Raw genomic sequence first — 18,225 nt, forward strand, 5'->3', positions numbered from 1 at the left:
CTTAAGTGAGATGAGGCCTTGTTTTCCAGATTTTGAGGATTAAAAATAGGCCTCATGTCCACAAAGGTTAGGTTTGAAAGGGTTTGTCTTGACCTAATTGGGTCATGGGTCAATTCTACACCAAGTGTTGGGCCCTCAAGCCTTTCTTATATTTGGGCAAAGCTATCTACTAAGTCTTGAATTCCTAAGAGGTTTGGTCTAAGGCTACTAAGACTTGGCCCATAAATGTTCTAGGGTCCTAAAGGACTACTAGAAACACTAATGGGCTTTCTTCTCTAACTTATTGCTTAAAGATACTAAATGCCAAGGTTTAAACTAATCTCACTATCAACATTGAAGTAAGCAAATAAAATAATCAAACAAAATAATATAATAATAAAATAAATGATAAAAAATATTTAAACTCAAAATCATAAGCTTAATTTAGAGTGTTTAAGAGTTAATCCTAATGGTTAATTAGGCGGGATGTTATAGGAATATTTCACCAAAATTCTTGGTTATCGTGCAAACCCGCAAGCAAGATGCCACCATTGTGGGCAACTTTGTGGTTTCCATTCAAAGAAACAAGGCACCAGTGTATTAATAGCACATCTTAATGTTTGGCAGCTGTATAAGATCGCGAAGGGATTGGCGGTCATTGATCAGACCAAGCTTAGTTACGAAACTTTTACATTGAAGATATTAAGGGAAATACTTGTAGAGATGATAATTACTGATGAGATGCCTTTTTACCACTGTAGACAAAAGAGGCTTTTAAAAGTTTGTACAAACTATTGAGCCACGATTTTTCATTCCATCACGGTATATGGTGATGCGAGATTATATGAAGAGACATGCGAATAAGAAGGCAGAGATGAAGAATATGTTTATTACCACTGGCTAAAGTCTGTCATTTACGACTAACACATGGACGTCTATACAGAACGTTTGCTACATGTGTATCACAGCACACTACATTGATAGTGAGTGAAATTTGCATATATGGATTATTGGCTTCAAAAAAATTCTTGATCATTAGGATGCATCCATTGGGGCGGAGATGGATGATTGTATAAATGATTGAAAAACTCAAAAAATGTTGTGTATTACAGTTGACAATGCCAGTGCTAATGACACTGTAATTGATTGGTTCAAGCGGAATACGACGGTGAAAGATGATGTCATTCGTCAACACGAATCTATTTATGTTCGATACTGTACTGATATCATCAACCTCATAGTTGTTAAGGGATTAAAAGAGATTGATGATTCCATAAACAAAGTTTGAAGCATTATGTGATATGTGAGGGCTTCCCCCCAAAGGCTTGCTAAGTTTAAGACAATCAAAATAGCTTTAGATTGGATGTTCTAGTATGTTGTGCTTGGACGTTGTGACTCAATAGAACTCTACATATATGATGTTGGATATGGCACAAAAGTACCAAAGAGCATTTGAGAGGATGAAGGTTGAGAATGGGGGGCCTAAGGTATGCTTTGTTGGAGCCAGCAGGACAGGGGCTTGGTGTGCCGAACACACATGATTGGACTAGTGTGAGGTATTTTGTTCAATTTTTAAAATTTTTTTAAGACATAACTATGTGGATATCTGGATCAAAATATACGACTGCGAGCTTGTACTTCAACAAACTTTCGGGGCTTCACTTTCACTTGAAAAATAGTCGTGCTAACTTTAAGGGATTGTTATTTGCAATGGCTACGAGGATGAAGACCAAATGTAATAAATATTGGGGAAATATTGAGAAAATAAATAGATTACTATTTGTGGTTGTGATCCTTGACTCCTGATATAAGTTGGTCATTATAGAATTTTGGATAAATTCCGTCCTCGGGGTAGTGAAGGCTGTACAATGTATTAGATTGCTAAAAAGTGATAGTGATGACTTCTATAGTCACTACAATAATAGTGGTCAGCTTTCATCCATAGCTGGTAGCTCCTCACACTCGAGGCCTACGAGGTCGACATCTTCCTTAGATGATCATGACAAGAGGGTACATGCCATCTTATTATGCAACAATATCATTAACTCATTGCAATGAAGAATATTATGTAGTATACGTATGAGGTTGAACAATATTTTATGGAAGCTATCGAGACATCTAGTGATGTATTCCAGTTATTGACTTGGTGGAATGTTAATTCTGTCAAGTATCTAGTCCTTTCCCATATAGCCCAAGATGTGCTAGCCATTCCTATCACTACCGTTACCTCGAAGTTGGCATTTAGCACTGGAGGTCGCGTGTTGGATGCTTATCGAAATTCATTGTCACCTCAACCGTGGAGGTCCTCGTTTGCACACAGAACTAGAAAAGTGAAACGCCCATTGGAATAGATACCGTTGGCGTTAATGCTAAGAGCTATAAACTTGAATCGAGTAACTTTATATGCTTTTAAATAATTATTTAATTACATTTAATGTTTTATTTATTTAACTTATACTTTTTATGATTTTATAGACCTAATTGTCAATCCTAACATAATTTTTGATGGCTGAGAGTTTGAGACGAATGCCCATTGAGAGTTGGGAACTTTGGAGTATGGAGAACCCCCTTTATTGGTCAGAATCAAATTCTACTTTTATCGTGTTCAATTTTTTATGAAAAATTCTTCTTGCAACCTGCTGGGGAAACCCTCGCGTACCCGATGTCTACATGTACAAATGAAACTATGCGTTTCATATACACCAAACTATGCCTTCCATCTTGCCAGATAACAGAGCAAGTGGTCGCAGCTTAGTACAGACAAACGCAACTTCCTATAGAAGAACACGAAGACGAAAACAGCTTCTTCTTCTCATCTTCATCTTCGCATGCCCTAAACCTCCCAGAATAGAGATGACAATCTTACAGCCCCTTTGTTTTTTTTTTCTTTAATTTTTCCCTTGAAGAAAATCTCAAGTCCCCGTTGCGTGTAAATCTTACAGCCTCTTTGGTTTTGTCCATTCAGTTATTGGAAGAAGACCCAATTATAAGGCATTAATTCCATTGTCGCTATCAGACAGAGTATCGTTTCTAGACCATCGAATATTCAAGTATTTTTTTTCCCCTTGCCTCCCCACATCTAACTCAATTTTCTATGTATTCTACTATGGTTCCAGGAAAATAACATTCACTATAATATTGTTTTGTAATCTGGGCCATGAACAAATGCCTCAAAAAATTTGTTTTTTTTTTTTTAATTACTGTAACCATAGCATTAGAAGTACCAAAATCTCATTCAACAGCGGAGTATTTCTAGAAGAAAAATCCTCCCAATTGAGCCCAGCTCCAAGCCCCCGATTGCTCTATCAAAATCTTCTCCTAGATTCGAAGTTCTCATGTTCAAGAGGCCAAAGTCAGAGTTAGTGCCAACATCAAAAATAGAGAAAACAAAGTCCAAAAGCTTTTCCATGGACACCTAAAAGCAGAAAAAGCAAGTGATATGGAGATGGATAGGGATGGATTTAGGATACAATATGGAGAGGAAGAGAGAGAAGAAAACAAAATGGAGAGGGAGAGGGAGAGATAGATGTTTTTAAGAGGGAGAAGAAAGCCACATGATTGCTTTTGAGATGGATGTTGACGTGTTAGCCGGTTGCATCTCGATGAAACAACTCCACTGTCAGGCCCACTGTCAGGCCCAAGCCCATGAAACAACTCCAGATTTAACGTCGCGCAGTGTTCACGTCTACCTTCCATTTTCAGGCATGCCGTTCATCCATCTTTCCTCTAGGTTTTTACCCTTTACCTCTTATAGCTTATATATATATGCTATGCATCCTTGACCTAGTGTTTGTGCCACTGCCCTCTCTTCACACTTTCACCCATCTAAACTTATCTGAGTCTTTCCCCGATCGTGAACCTCAGTACAAACCGCAATTAACCACCACTTTCTCCGGAAAACACCAATCGAAGGGCTCGGTTTGCATCCAGTAAACTGCTGCACCAAAAGCCAATCCACGTGCTGTAACTCCACCAAACACAGTTCGTGCTGGTACCTCCGCCTCTCATAGTCCACCACCTCTATTGCACCACTGAAAAATAGAGCACCAGCCCAACCAACGAGTCGCTAGTCCCCCAGACCCAGTCCACGCGGAACCTTAGCCACAAAGCTGCCTCCCAACCCCTCCGTAGCCTCCATTACAAGCCCGAAAATCCCTTGTTTTAACTGTCCAACACAGAGCAACCTTTAGCCGCTGCAATCATCCCCCCCCCCCCCCCACCGAGAGCTTCACCGCACTGTGCCCACAGAAACTGCCGGCGAGGACTTCCTATCACCCCGGTCCACCGCACGCTGCCTCAGTTTTCCCACGGTAAGCTCGCGCCACTTCCAGTTGATGGTCCTTCCTTTCGGTCTCTCTCTCGTTCTCTCACCGTCTCTCTCTCTCTCTCTCTCTCTCCCTCTCTTCCTGTGTGACGCTACTAAGGACATCACCACCGTCTTAGCCCAGTTTCCGTCGCAACCCCATGGTGCCACTGCCTCGGTTTTTCTTGGGTGAGCTTCTGTCGTCACTCCCATTTGAGCCTCTGCAATCTGCATGTTTATTTTTTTGGTTGTTGTTACTTACGTAAAAAGGAAACATAGTGTATATATATGAATCGGTTAACTCAGCAGGAGGGAGTGTGTACTTTAGTTTTTACCTTTCTACTCTTCTAATTAAAAGCATGCCTTTTTTTTTAACGGCTTTTCAATGGGCTACCAGACTTATATTGTTGGGCTCAGTTTCAATTGATCGGTGTTTGAATCTAGTGAGTCTTTTTTTTTTCTTTATTTCTTTTCTTTTTGGTGTGCTGGGCTTAAGATTAATCAGATTTACATCATTTTGATAAACTTGTTTATTTTTTAGACACGATTTCTTTATGTTTGATAAACTGTTTTAGTAATGTTATTGGACTGAGATTTTTTTTAGCAAGCTAAAGTTTCACCGTAATGAGTAGTTCGACTAAAATTCCTTTTTTTTTTTTTTTTAATGTTTAGTTGAAGTATTAAAGGGACATCGATGAGTTTAGAAAGTAATGATATTTCTTGAGGTTATGAGAATTTTGGATTTTGAGGAATTAAAAATAGATTATTTTAGGAGTTTAGGCTTGAATATCGAAATACAAGATTGATTGAAAATTTATGGAAACTTACGTGATTATCTTATAGGTGACAATTAATCTAGCTCAACATTGTTGAGGAAATTTTCGAAAAAGCTAAGAAGTCCAGGTAAGTGGGGTTCCTATGCTAGATTTGCATAAAAATAAACGAACTGAGATTGATTTGTAAAAATGTGCATACTTTTTAAAAAAAGAAAGAGTGAAAAACGACCTCAGTATATGTTTTGCATTCACTCATGACATACGTATGAAAGAGAAAAGAAATGTTTTCGACATGAAATGTGTAGACATGAGCAATATTTGACATGTTTCTACAATATGCAAAAGAGCGAATATGATAGTATTGAGATTTTCATGCATGTAATATGAAATGATTTGGATCTGTTTTTGATCAAATGGAAATGATATGAATATGTTTCGCACGTGTTTGATATGATATGGATATGATAAAACTAGCATACTTATATGTTTTGAATCTGATTCTGAATATGGTTTTGATATGATGATACTGGTTCACGTCATATGGTTGGTACCAACATGGTATGATATGATATGAGTGCACCCACTTTGGAAACAAAGTGGTCTTTTAACGTGTTCTTTCTTGTGTGCACATTCGGGGCTCCGAGATTGAAAAATGGAAAGTTCACCATATGACACTGCCTGGTTTGGCCACCGGGGATAGCACAACCCTACCACGGGGGTTAAACATGATATATAATATGATACGATATGATATGATACGATATGATATGATAAGATGAAGAGGTTCAGTTATGTTATGCCAAAGCGTTTTTTTTTATATGAAATGGATCTTTAAATATGAATAGTTGATTTTGAGCATAAAAAGATTGAAAAGTCGCTCTGATTTTCTGATTATACGTTTTTCTGAGATCTGTATAAAAAAAATAAAAGGTTTTGTTTCTGCATACTAAACTTTCTAAAAAGGCTCATGTTTACGTACTAATATATGTTCTCTGCTTACTGAGTTGTGGATAACTCGCCCCCTTATCTTCATATAATTTCAGATGACATTGATTTCTCAACTGGGGGTCTGGACTAGAAATTGGAGCTTGACTAGATATGGATAGAAGATCGAGTCCCATTGTTAGTAGAAGGGTATAACTTGAGTATTTGAAGTACTTTGAGTTGTTTGGACCTATTGAGATTTAAAGATGTATCATTTTATTTCGTTGAGATTTTTGGAAAATTGTGGACCCCTTTGGTTTATGCTATTTTGTAATGATGATTTATGGAGTTTGTATTATGGTTATTTGGAAATATGAGATTGTGTGTTATTTATGAAGTCTTTGGAGTTTTAGGTGCTTGGAGAGACAGGTTTGTAAGTGACAGGTAGTATTTCTCCGACCCTTCTGGGTACGGGGTGTTATAGTTGGTATCAGAGACAGGTTTGAGGTTCTGCAGACTATAGAGTGTAAGAGTTTGGAGTATAGATAGGCTTTGAAAAATCATTTTCAGATTGGATGTGATAGTGGAGCAGACTATAAGGAAGAATATCATAGGTATTCGAGATCTTAAAATTTACAAACTTTAGGAATGATTTTGATGTATAGGATCTTACAGGTCTATGAGTTGAATTCATGTTGTTTGTGGTTTGGTTTGATTTTGGAGACTTTTTATTTAAATAGATTTGATGGCGTTAAAGTTTTAGACCTTGGGAATTAATCATTTCTACTGTTGCGCGTACTTCTCTTCTCTTTATTACAGGATGCCACCTCGTCGACGAGAATGAAGTATGTCGGATTTGAACGTGAACGAGAATGAAAGGGGGGCAAACCTGAGTGCTTTCGAAGTACTACGAGCAGCAGCCCATCAGTTAATAGAAGATCTCGCGCAGAATCCTTTGGGTCATCAATGCAACTATAATGAAGGAGGTTGTACCATAGAACAGTTCAATCGGATGCACCCCCATCTTTTGTTGGGAAAGGCGAACCAACCCTAGCTAAAGATTGGGTGCAAGATATTGAAGAGATATTGCGGGTGTTAACCTGCACAGATGAACAAAAGGTGGTGTATGCAACATTCAAACTGACTGGTGAGGCAAAAAGATGGTGGATCTCAGAATGAACTATTCGAGAAGCAGAGGGAACATAAATAGTCAGTTGGCCACATTTAAAACAGATTTTTCTTGAGCGATTTTTCCCAAGCTCGGCCCGAGAGAATAAGGCAATGGAATTTGCCACTTTGGTGCAGGGAACCATGATAGTGCACCAATATGCAGCTAGATTTATTGAATTATCCCATTTTACTGCGTATATGATCCCTGACGAAGAAAAAAAGGCGCGCAAATTTGAACAAGGGCTAAATGAAAAACTTTATGAACGAGTAGTGGGCTTCTAGATTCAAAATTTCTCAGAGTTGGTAAATAAGGCCACAATTTTTTAGCGAAGCCTTCAAAGGAGCGTGACCTTGCACGATCAGAGGAAGAGGACTATTCCATCGGGGCCTCATTCTGGTATGGACCAGGGATCATGGAAAAAGAGAAATGAAGGTAACGGCTCAGGAAAAAGGCTGGTTCAGGGCACCCAACAAACATATCAATGTAGGACTTGCAACCGAGTACATGCTGGAGTGTGCAGGAAAGAAGTGGGACTATGCTACTGTTGTGGCATATTGGGTCACTATCTCAGGGACTGCCCTTTAATGTTAGATAGCAACAGGCCACCACCACCACCTAGGGCAGAGGGGACAGCATGAGGCAACATCCAGCATACTACTACGCCTGCAAGAGTTTTTGCTCTGACACTTGGAGAGGCTGAAGATAAGAATGATGTGATCACGGGTATGACTTCTTTGTTATGTTTTAAGATATTAATTTGTGGATTGAGGTTAAGACTTGGAAATTTTAGTTCATGAATGATGTTGATTGTGCCCACAGGTACTCTTTCTTTGTTTTCTAATAATGCCATTGTGTTATTTGATTCGTGAGCGACACATTCAGTTGTTTCTATGACTTATGCTCGATTTTGAACCTTAGAAACCGAAAAGTTAAAGTCCAAGTTAGTGGTCGTGACCCCAACAGGAAATTCGGTAGTTTGTGACGAGTTTCTACCAACGTGTCCTGTAACAATTGAGGGAAGATTGATACCAGCAGATTTGATAGTGTTTAACATGATCAGGTTTGATGGAATTTTGGGTATGGATTGGTTGGCTTGCTACCACGCCAGCATAGACTATTTTAAAAAGGAAGTGGTATTTAGATCCCCAAAAGAAAGTGAATTTCGGTTCACAGGTTCGAAAGTGAGGATGCATCCACCCATCATATCTGCTGTTCAAGTTGGGAAATTGTTACGAAATGGTTGTCAGGGATTCTTAACCTGCATGGTAGAAGCACCAAAAGAGGAGTTAAAGTTAGAGTAGATACCTGTGGTGAGAGAATATCCAGAGGTTTTCCCAGAAGATTTACCTGGACTCCCGCTCGAGTGAGAAGTAGAGTTTACTATCGAGCTAATTCCAGGCACGACACCCGTTTCGAAAGCACCTTACCGGATGGCACCGTCTGAATTAGTGAAACTCAAGGAACAATTGCAAGACCTGTTGGATAAGGGTTTTATCAACCTTGGGGAGCTCCAGTCCTCTTTGTGAAGAAGAAGGATGGATCGTTGAGGATGTGTATTGACTATAGGGAGATTAATCGTGTGACCATAAAGAATAAGTACCCGTTACCTTGTATAGAGGATTTATTTGATCATCTCTAGGGCGCTTAGGTATTTTCAAAGATTGATCTTCGATTGGGTTACCATCAATTGAAAATCAGGGCAGAGGACGTATCTAAGACGGCTTTCAGGACCCGTTATGGCCATTATGAGTTTTTGGTCATGCCTTTTGGTCTAACTAATGTCCCAACAATATTTATGGATTTGATGAACAAGGTGTTCCATGAATTTTTGGATAAGTTTGTAGTTGTTTTTATTGATGATATATTGGTATACTCCAAAAATAAGTCTGAACATGAGGAACATTTGAAGTTGGTGCTTGGGACACTCAGAGATAAAAAGTTGTATGCTAAATTGAAGAAGTGTGAATTTTGGCTTGATTCAATCGCATTTCTAGGGCATATAGTTTTGAAAGATGGCATTTCAATGGACTCGGAAAGAGTGGAAGCAGTGGTTAATTGGCCGACACTGAAGAATGTTCATGAGGTTAGAAGTTTCTTGGGATTGGCGGGTTATTACCGTTGATTCATTGATGGTTTCGCCAGGATAGCAGTTCCTCTCACAACACTCACCAGGAAAAATAATAAGTTTGAATGGACAACAAAGTGTGAAGGAAGCTTCCAAGAGTTGAAACGGAGATTAGTAACAGCTCCGGTGTTAACAGTTCCCAAGGCTAGAGGTGGATTTGTAGTTTATAGCGATGCATCAAGACTTGGAATGGGGTGCGTACTGATGCAACATGGGAAGGTTATAGCATACGCCTCACGCCAATTGAAAGCGTATGAGCAGAATTATCCCACACATGATTTGGAACTTACGGCAGTCATCTTTGCACTTAAGATTCTATCTGTATGGGGAAAAGTGCGAGATTTATACGGATCACAAGAGTTTGAAATATTTCTTCACCCAAAAGGAAATAAATATGAGGCAGGGGAGATGGCTCAAGTTGATCAAGGATTATGATTGTACCATCAATTATCACCCAGACGAAGCTAATGTGGTAGCCGACGCCTTAAGTAGGAAGTCTATAGGACTGGCAGTTGCAGCTCTTACCACTCAACAAAGGTTGTTATTGGACCTAGATAGAGCTGGTATTGAGGTCATCACTAGCGATACGGGTACTTTCATGGCAAGTTTGATAGTTCCACCAACCTTAATAGATAGAATCAATGTTGCTCAGAAGGTGGATTTCGGGTTGGTGAAGCTAGTCGAAGAAGTAGGGATCGGGGACAAATCTGACTTTAGCATTTTCGAGGATGGAGTTTTAAGATTTAGAGGTAGATTATGCGTGCCAGCTAATGAAGAACTGAAAAGAGTAATTCTTGAAGAAGCACACTGTTCCTTATACACAGTTCACCCAGGGAGTACCAAGATGTATCGGGACTTGAGAGAGTCTTTTTGGTGGAAGGGTATGAAAAGTGAAATTGCTAAATTTGTGGAACAGTGCGTAACTTGCCAATAGGTGAAAGCGGAGCATCAGAGACCAGCAGGATTATTACAACCACTCCAGATTCCAGAGTGGAAGTGGGAACATATCTCCATGGACTTTGTGACAGGCCTACCGAGGGCATTGAGTGGACAAGATGCTATATGGGTGATCGTGGATCGCTTAACAAAAACTGCTCATTTTGTGCCCATTAAAGTTTCTTATAAACTGGACAAACTAGCTGAGTTGTATGTGCAGGAAATAGTGAGGTTGCATGGGGTACCGATATCCATTGTGTCGGATAGAGACCCTTATTTCATCTCCAAGTTCTGGCGATGCTTACAGGAGGCAATGGGCACTAAGTTAAATTTCAGTACTGCATTTCACCCTCAAACAGATGGACAGTTAGAAAGAACTATTCAAATCTTGGAAGACATGTTGAGGGCATGTGTGATGGATTTTAAGGGAACTTGGATGCAACATTTACCGTTGGTCGAGTTTGCTTATAATAATAGTTTCGAAGCTAGCATTGGAATGGCACCCTATGAGGTTTTGTATGGCAGAAGGTGTAGATCTCCATTGTATTGGGATGAAGTAGGTGAAATGAAACTTTTGGGGCCAGAGATTATCTAGCAGACCACAGAGAAAATAGATATCATTCGGGCTAGAATGAAAGCAGCTCAAAGCCGACAAAAGAGTTATGCAGATAAATGTCATCGCCAGTTAGAGTTTGAGGTTGGAGATAAAGTATTTTTGAGAATAACACCGATGAAAGGAGTTATGCGATTTAGAAAGAAGGGCAAGTTGAGCCCGAGATATATTGGGCCATTTGAAATTCTTGACCGGATTGGACCGGTGGCTTATAGAGTAGCACTTCCACCGACACTTGCGGGAGTGCCTAATGTATTTCATATTTCCATGTTGAGGAAATATATTCCCGACCCGACGCACATTATTGATTACGATCCACTTCAAATTAAGGAGGATATGAATTATACGGAAGAACCGGTTTGAATTTTGGAAAAGAAAGAACAAGTGTTACTGACTCGAACTATCCCTTTTGTTAAAGTGTTGTGGAAAAAGCATGCTATTAGTGAAGCTTCTTGGGAGTTGGAGGAAGAAATGCGAGATAAGTACCCACAGCTCTTTGATGTGAACTTTGACATTTTATAACAAATTTCGAGGATGGAATTTTTTTTTAAGGGGGGAGGATGTAAGACCCAGCCCGCTGTCAGGCCCAAGCCCGTGAAACAACTCCAGATTTAACGTTGCGCAATGTTCACGTCTACCTTCCATTTTCATGCATGTCGTTCATCCATCTTTCCTCTAGGTTTTTACCCTTTACCTCTTATAGCTTATATATATATGCTATGCATCCTTGACCTAGTGTTTGTGCCGCTGCCCTCTCTGCACACTTTCAGCCATCTAAACTTATCTGAGTCTTTCCCCCATCGTGAACCTCAGTACAAACCGCAACCAACCACCACTTTCTCCCTAAAACAGCAATCGAAGGGCTCGGTTTGCATCCAGTAAACCGTCGCACCCAAAGCCAATCCACGTGCCGTAACTCCACCAAACACAGTTCGTGCCGGTACCTTTGCCTCTCATAGATCAGCACTCAAGCCGGGTGCCACCACCCTCTCTGTGTAAACACCACCTCTGTTGCACCACCGAAAAACAGAGCACCAGCCTAGCCAACGAGTCGCTACTCCCCCGGACCCAGTCCATGCGAAACCTCAACCACGAAGCTGCCTCTCAACGCCTCCGTAGCCTCCATTACAAGCCTGAAAATACCCTGTTTTAACTGTCCAAAACAGATCAACCTTCAGTCGCTGCAATCACCCCCCCCCCACCGAGAGCTTCACCGCGCTGTGCCTCCACAGAAACTACCGGCGAGGACTTCCCATCACCTCGGTCCACAGCACGTTGCCTCAGTTTTCCCACGGTAAGCTCGCGCCACTTCCGGTTGATGGTCCTTCCTTTCGGTCTCTCTCTCGTTCTCTCTCTCTCTCTCTCTCGGTTTCAGCTCTCTCTCCCTCTCTTCTCGTGCGATGCTGTCGAGGAGATCACCATCGTCTCAGCCCAGTTTCCGTCGCACCCCCATGGTGCCACTGCCTCTATTTTTCGTGGGTGAGCTTCTGTCGTCACTCCCATTTGAGCCTCTGCAATCTGCATGTTTATTTTTTTGGTTGTTGTTGTTACTTACTTAAAAAGGAAACATAGCGTATATATATGTATCGGTTAACTCAGCAGGAGGGAGAGTGTATTTTAGTTTTTACCTTTCTACCCTTCTAATTAAAAGCATGTTTTTTTTTTTAAAGGCTTTTCAATGGGCTGCCAGACTTATATTGTTGGGCTCAGTTTCAATTGATTGGTGTTTAAATCTAGTAAGTCTTTTTTTTTCTTTCTTTCTTTTCTTTTTGGTGGGCTGGGCTTGAGATTAATAAGATTTACATCATTTTGATAAACTTGTTTATTTTTTAGACATGATTTCTTTATGTTTGATAAACTGTTTTAGTAATTTTATTGGATTGAGATTTTTTTTTTTAGCAAGCTAATGTTTCACCATTATTGATATGAGTAGTTGGACTAAAATTCTTTTTCTTTCTTTTTTATTTATTTATTTTTTTTTATCTAGTAGGAGATTTTATAGTTACACTTCAATAGTAAGTAAGTTGGATTCTTTTTTTACTTTTTTTTTTTTTTTTTTATATTTAGTTGAAGTATAAAAGGGACATCGATGATTTTAGAAAGTAATGATATTTCTTGTGGTTATGAGAATTCCGGATTTTGAGGAATTAAAAATAGATTATTTTAGGAGTTTAGGCTTGAATATCAAAATACAAGATTGATTGGAAATTTATAGAAATTTACGTGATTATCTTATAGGTGACGATTGATCTGGTTCGGCATTGTTAGGAAATTTTCGAAAAAGTTAAGAAGTCCAAGTAAGTGGGGTTCCTATGTTAGATTTGTATAAAAATAAACGAACTGAAGTTGATTTGTAAAAATGTGTATGTTTTAAAAAAAAGAAAGAGTGAAAAACAATCTCAGTATATGTTTTGCATTCACTCATGAGATACGTATGAAAGAGAAAAGAAATGTTTTTGACATGAAATGTGTAGATATGAGCAATATGTGACATGTTTCTGCAATATGCAAAAGAGCGAATATGATAGCATTGAGATTTTCATGCATGTGATATGAAACGATTTGGATCTGTTTTTTATCAAATGGAAATGATATGAATATGTTTCGCATGTGTTTGATATGATATGTATATGATAAAACTTTGGCATACTTATCTGTTCTGAATCTGATTTTGAATATGATTTTGATATGATGATACTGGTTTACGTCATATGGTTGGTACCAACATGATATGATATGATATGAGTGCACCCACTTTGGAAACAAAGTGGTCTTTTTATGTGTTCTTTCCTGTGTGCACATTCGGGGCTCCGAGATTGAAAAATGAGAAGTTCATCATATGACACTACCAGCCACTGGGGATAGCACAACCCTATCACGTGGGTTAAACATGATATATGATATGATACGATATGATATGATAAGATGAAAATGTTTAGTTATGTTATGCCAAAGCGTTTTTTTTTATATGAAACGGATCTTTAAATATGAATAGTTGATTTTGAGCATAAAAAGATTGAAAAGTCACTCCGATTTTCTGATAACACGTTTTTCTGAGATCTGTATAAAAAAAAATATAAGGTTTTGTTTCTGAATACTGAACTTTCTTAAAAGGCTCATGTTTACATACTAGTATATGTTCTCTACTTACTGAGTTGTTGATAACTCACCCCCTTATCTTCATATATTTTCAAATGACGTTGATTTCCGAGCTGGGGGTCAGGATTAGAAATTGGAGCTTGACTAGATATGGATAGAAGGTCGAGTCCCATTGTTAGTAGAAGGGTATAACTTGAGTATTTGAAGTACTTTGAGTTGTTTGGACCTATTGAGATTTAAAGATGTATCATTTTATTTCGTTGATATTTTTGGAAAATTGTGGACCCCTTTGGTTTATGCTATTTTTGTAATGGTGATTTATGGAGTTTGTATTATGGTTATTTGGAAATATGAGATTGTGTGTTATTTATGAAGTCTGTGGAGTTTTAGGTGCTTGGAGAGACAAGTCTGTAAGTGAGAGGTAGTAATTCTCCGACCCTTTCAGGTACGGGGCGTTACAGAAATCCTTACCGCACAAGTGCACATGTTATTAACTATTTACAATGTTTACTGTTTATGTAGTTATCTCTAAGTCACTGTTCAGTGTTGTAATAAATGAGACTGTTATAACTTATGGCTATATGTTATTTAGTTTTTGAACTATTGTATTTACATTTTTTTTATTATTTTTTCAGTATTTTTTTTATAGGTTCGGAATTGGGCTTTGGTGAGCCTAGAAGTCGAAAAGGGCCTTAAGTTAGCCCAATAAACGGTTAGAGGTTCAACCTCCGATTGGAGTCGGAGCGAAAGTTTTCCTCCAACGGAGGTCGGAAACGACTACTCCGACTCTGTCGGAGTTGGAGCTTAGTCCTAGTTCTATCTTATGAGTGAGAGAGAGAGAGACAGAGAGAGAGAGAGAGAGAGGAGGATGTTAGCTGTCCTAAGTTACAGAGACATTTTATTTATGTTACATGGTAACCAATTAAGTGTTTTTATTTGCTATGAGTAATTAAGAAATTACTTTAAGAGCCTTTCAATGCTACTGGTCAGGGACCTTTGTTTCTGCAGGGGCAAAGGGACTTACTTCCCACTCTCGATACGATTACACAGATTGTGATTATGTGATGTAACACAATAAGAAATGCAACAGCTCATGATTGTGATCATTAGTAGCACGATACATACATCAACTTTTGATTCTCCTAAAAATACAAAACATGTTATATGACTCAACAAGATAATCAAGCTCACAAATTCAATAAATTATGAACTAGCACACAAACTCTGCACTCACACTATAGCCAAAGAAATTAAGACCTAAATGATCCTCTTATCTTGCATCGGAGGAATTTATTAAATCCAAACACGCCCGGCCAGAATGTTTTTATCAACGGTTGCAGACTGGTAGGCACACATTAAGCGGGTAACAAAGCGGCAAAGAGATCACTTTTTGCTGTTGAAGTTGATATGGCAACAATAAGAGCAACTAGAGAGGGAAGAAAGTGCCGGTATTCTTAATTTGTATGAGTAGTTTTACAAAGTAAATGGTTCACATGTTCAACGACCATGCTCAAGGCTTGTAGTTATCAAAGGTTCACCAGAGCTGACCAACGGGGTTGGTATGTGATACAAAGAAACAGGCATCATCATAGGAAGATTTGGCATTGTTGCCTCAAATTGAAGAACTTTAATTGCCTGTCTTATTGATGGCCTTAAACTTCGATCTGGGTAAGTACACCATAGTCCTACAATCATTAAACACTCTATCTGTTTCAGGTCGAAATCCATATGCATTCTCTCATCAATGGCCATAGGAAGCCTTCCGCTTCCATAAAGATTCCAAACCCACTCTACCAATCCCATTGCAGACTCCTTATCTGGGAGATCAACTGGCTTTCTCCCAGTAGCAATTTCTAAGGCAACCACCCCGTAGCTATATACATCTGACTCTTTACTAGCCCTACCAGTGGATACGTATTCGGGAGCCATGTAGCCTAAAGTACCAGCCAACCCAGTTGTCTGAGGACCCAGCTCATGGTCCATGAGCCGTGCTAATCCAAAGTCTCCAAGCTTCACATTGAAACTAGAATCAAGCATGACATTGCTTGATTTGATATCCCGGTGTATTACACATTGCTCCCACTCTTCATGAAGATAGAGTAATGCAGATGCCAACCCAGTAGCTATCTTGTGTCTCAGTGCCCAAGTGAGAGGATTCCTCTTACCAAAGAGGTGAGCATCAAGGCTACCATTAGGCATAAACTCGTAGACAAGTAGGAACTCACCTCTGTCATGGCACCATCCTATGAGTTGAACCAGGTTCTTGTGCCTCAGTCGGCTAATGATCTTCACCTCAGTTAAGTATTCTTTTCTTCCCTGTTTAGACCCCCGCGAAATTTTCTTAACAGCGACTGCGATGTCCAATTCAATCAAGTACCCCTTGTAAACAGCACCAAACCCTCCTTCACCCAACTTCCTTTCATTTGAAAAGTTGTTGGTAGATGAAGCAAGATCTCCATAGGAAAACCTTCTTGGTCCTGCCCCTCTCTCAAGGTCATCATTAATTGATGTTAAGTTCATCGTCTCTGGAGTTTTCTTTTTCTTTCCCTTCCATTTCCACAGTATTACAAATGTTAATAGTGCCCCAGCTATCAGAATGCCACCTGATATCGTTATACTGACCAGTATTGTCATTTTTCTAGCATTCTTTCCATTTGGTTCCGCTATGTCTAAAGTTGAGTTGAATTCCCACGATTGAAGTGTATGTCGCTCTAAGAGACCCGAGCCTGTAGCAGCTGAAAATCCAACAGTGACCCACTCAGGAAGAACCTGCATGAGATCAGTTTCAAAAGAAAGGTTGGTATTCTCCCCAGCATTAGAGGTTGTTCCGTATTTCCAGGAGACACTCAACTTCTTCGTAGAAGCCGTATACGTAATCCATACATCAGCAGTATCTCCACTATGCAAGCTAGCATTCCAAGCAGTATAATTAGCAGAACGGAGGGAGTTGATGCTAATCCCCACATGCTGAACTTCAGGATCCCATTCAGAGTTCACAAATGAATCGAACTCTACATGAACAATCTTGCTTTGATGTGAAGAAGTACTGGTCGTGGTGTTGAATAGGCCTAGAAATTCACCTTCTGAATTTGGTGGTATTTTGAAGCCTACAGGAGCCAGGAAGAATGCTAGCCCATCGCCATAACGTCGAGTACCTAGAGTGTCAATGGTGAACGAGTAATGTGTGGTAAAATCAGTGAGCTTTCCCGTTTCAGAGTCCCAGACCGGCACCTTCCTAGCATAGACGACCCAACCAACTCGGCAAAAATAATTACCAACAAGGTTCATTTCAATGGCTCCACCAGAAGGTACAGCATCACCCATATATAGCATGTCGGTGGAACTGGGATCAAATCTAGTTATTTGGAAATAAACTGAATAAACAGTACTGGGAAGCAGCAGAAGGAAGAAGAAAAGAGGTAACATGATTACTATGTCCTAATTAGATCGGAGGAGCTGAGGCTGCGGCTTGAAAGGTGGGGAGAGAGAGAGATCAGTACGAACAAGTTGGAGAGGCATGAATGTGTGGAAGTTGCATCTGTACTTAAAAGAGTTAATATTTCAACGATGCACAAGTTTCAACCGGCCACCAGTATGCAGTAATTATTATATCTGGTGGAGTTTCATTCAAAATAAAATATAGAAGGTAAGACTTTATACAGCTCCCTGGCTAGCCGGCACATTATCAGCAGTTAACGTGCGCATGCAGTTTCACTTGCACCTATACCAGGTACATAGACAAGTTAATATGGCGAGGAGAAAGACTTCATGCAGCTCGCCAGTCGGAACAATGGCGTCAGCGCACTGATACCGAATATAAATTAACAAAGCAATTGTGGTCTCATTTCATCCATATGTCATCAAATTGGCATCTCCTTCATATATAACTTAAACAGCCCAATAGTTTTGCCGAACGACAGTTTGAAGGCGAATCAGTCAGAGACAGACCGTGTGTGTTAGTTGCAGTGATCGGCCGGCGATTAATTTCATATATCTGATTATGAATCTATAAACAAAGACTGAAGTCAATGGTCATTATTTGTAATTCCAAATATTCTCTTGTTTGATTTATTTGTTTTTCCTCCTATATTCAACGGTGATCAATAAAAGAGTATACGTACGCGGTCAAGTGCTTTTAACGATTCAACATGGCTTTATGATTTTCTACAGCATGCCAATCAAGAGCGCCGGCAAAATTATCTGTATTCTCGTTTTTGTTTAATCACTTATAGTATGAGATTTGATTTCCGAGTTCAGTTCATAAACCTGCTTGATCCGCGGGATATTATTAAATTTTTA

At 39.4% G+C, this 18,225-nt stretch overlaps 1 protein-coding gene across 1 annotated transcript; it reads right to left on the minus strand.

Moving 5' to 3' along the window:
• Positions 1–15,423: 15,423 nt before the first annotated feature.
• Positions 15,424–17,352, minus strand: LOC109021490 (L-type lectin-domain containing receptor kinase IX.1-like). The gene has a single exon (XM_019004126.1). It carries the CDS (start codon positions 17,350–17,352, stop codon positions 15,424–15,426), a length of 1,929 nt encoding a protein of 642 aa, XP_018859671.1.
• Between the last annotated feature and the right edge of the window lie 873 nt (positions 17,353–18,225).

Source organism: Juglans regia, chromosome 11 (assembly GCF_001411555.2).
Source record: "Juglans regia cultivar Chandler chromosome 11, Walnut 2.0, whole genome shotgun sequence".
Lineage (NCBI taxonomy): Eukaryota > Viridiplantae > Streptophyta > Magnoliopsida > Fagales > Juglandaceae > Juglans > Juglans regia.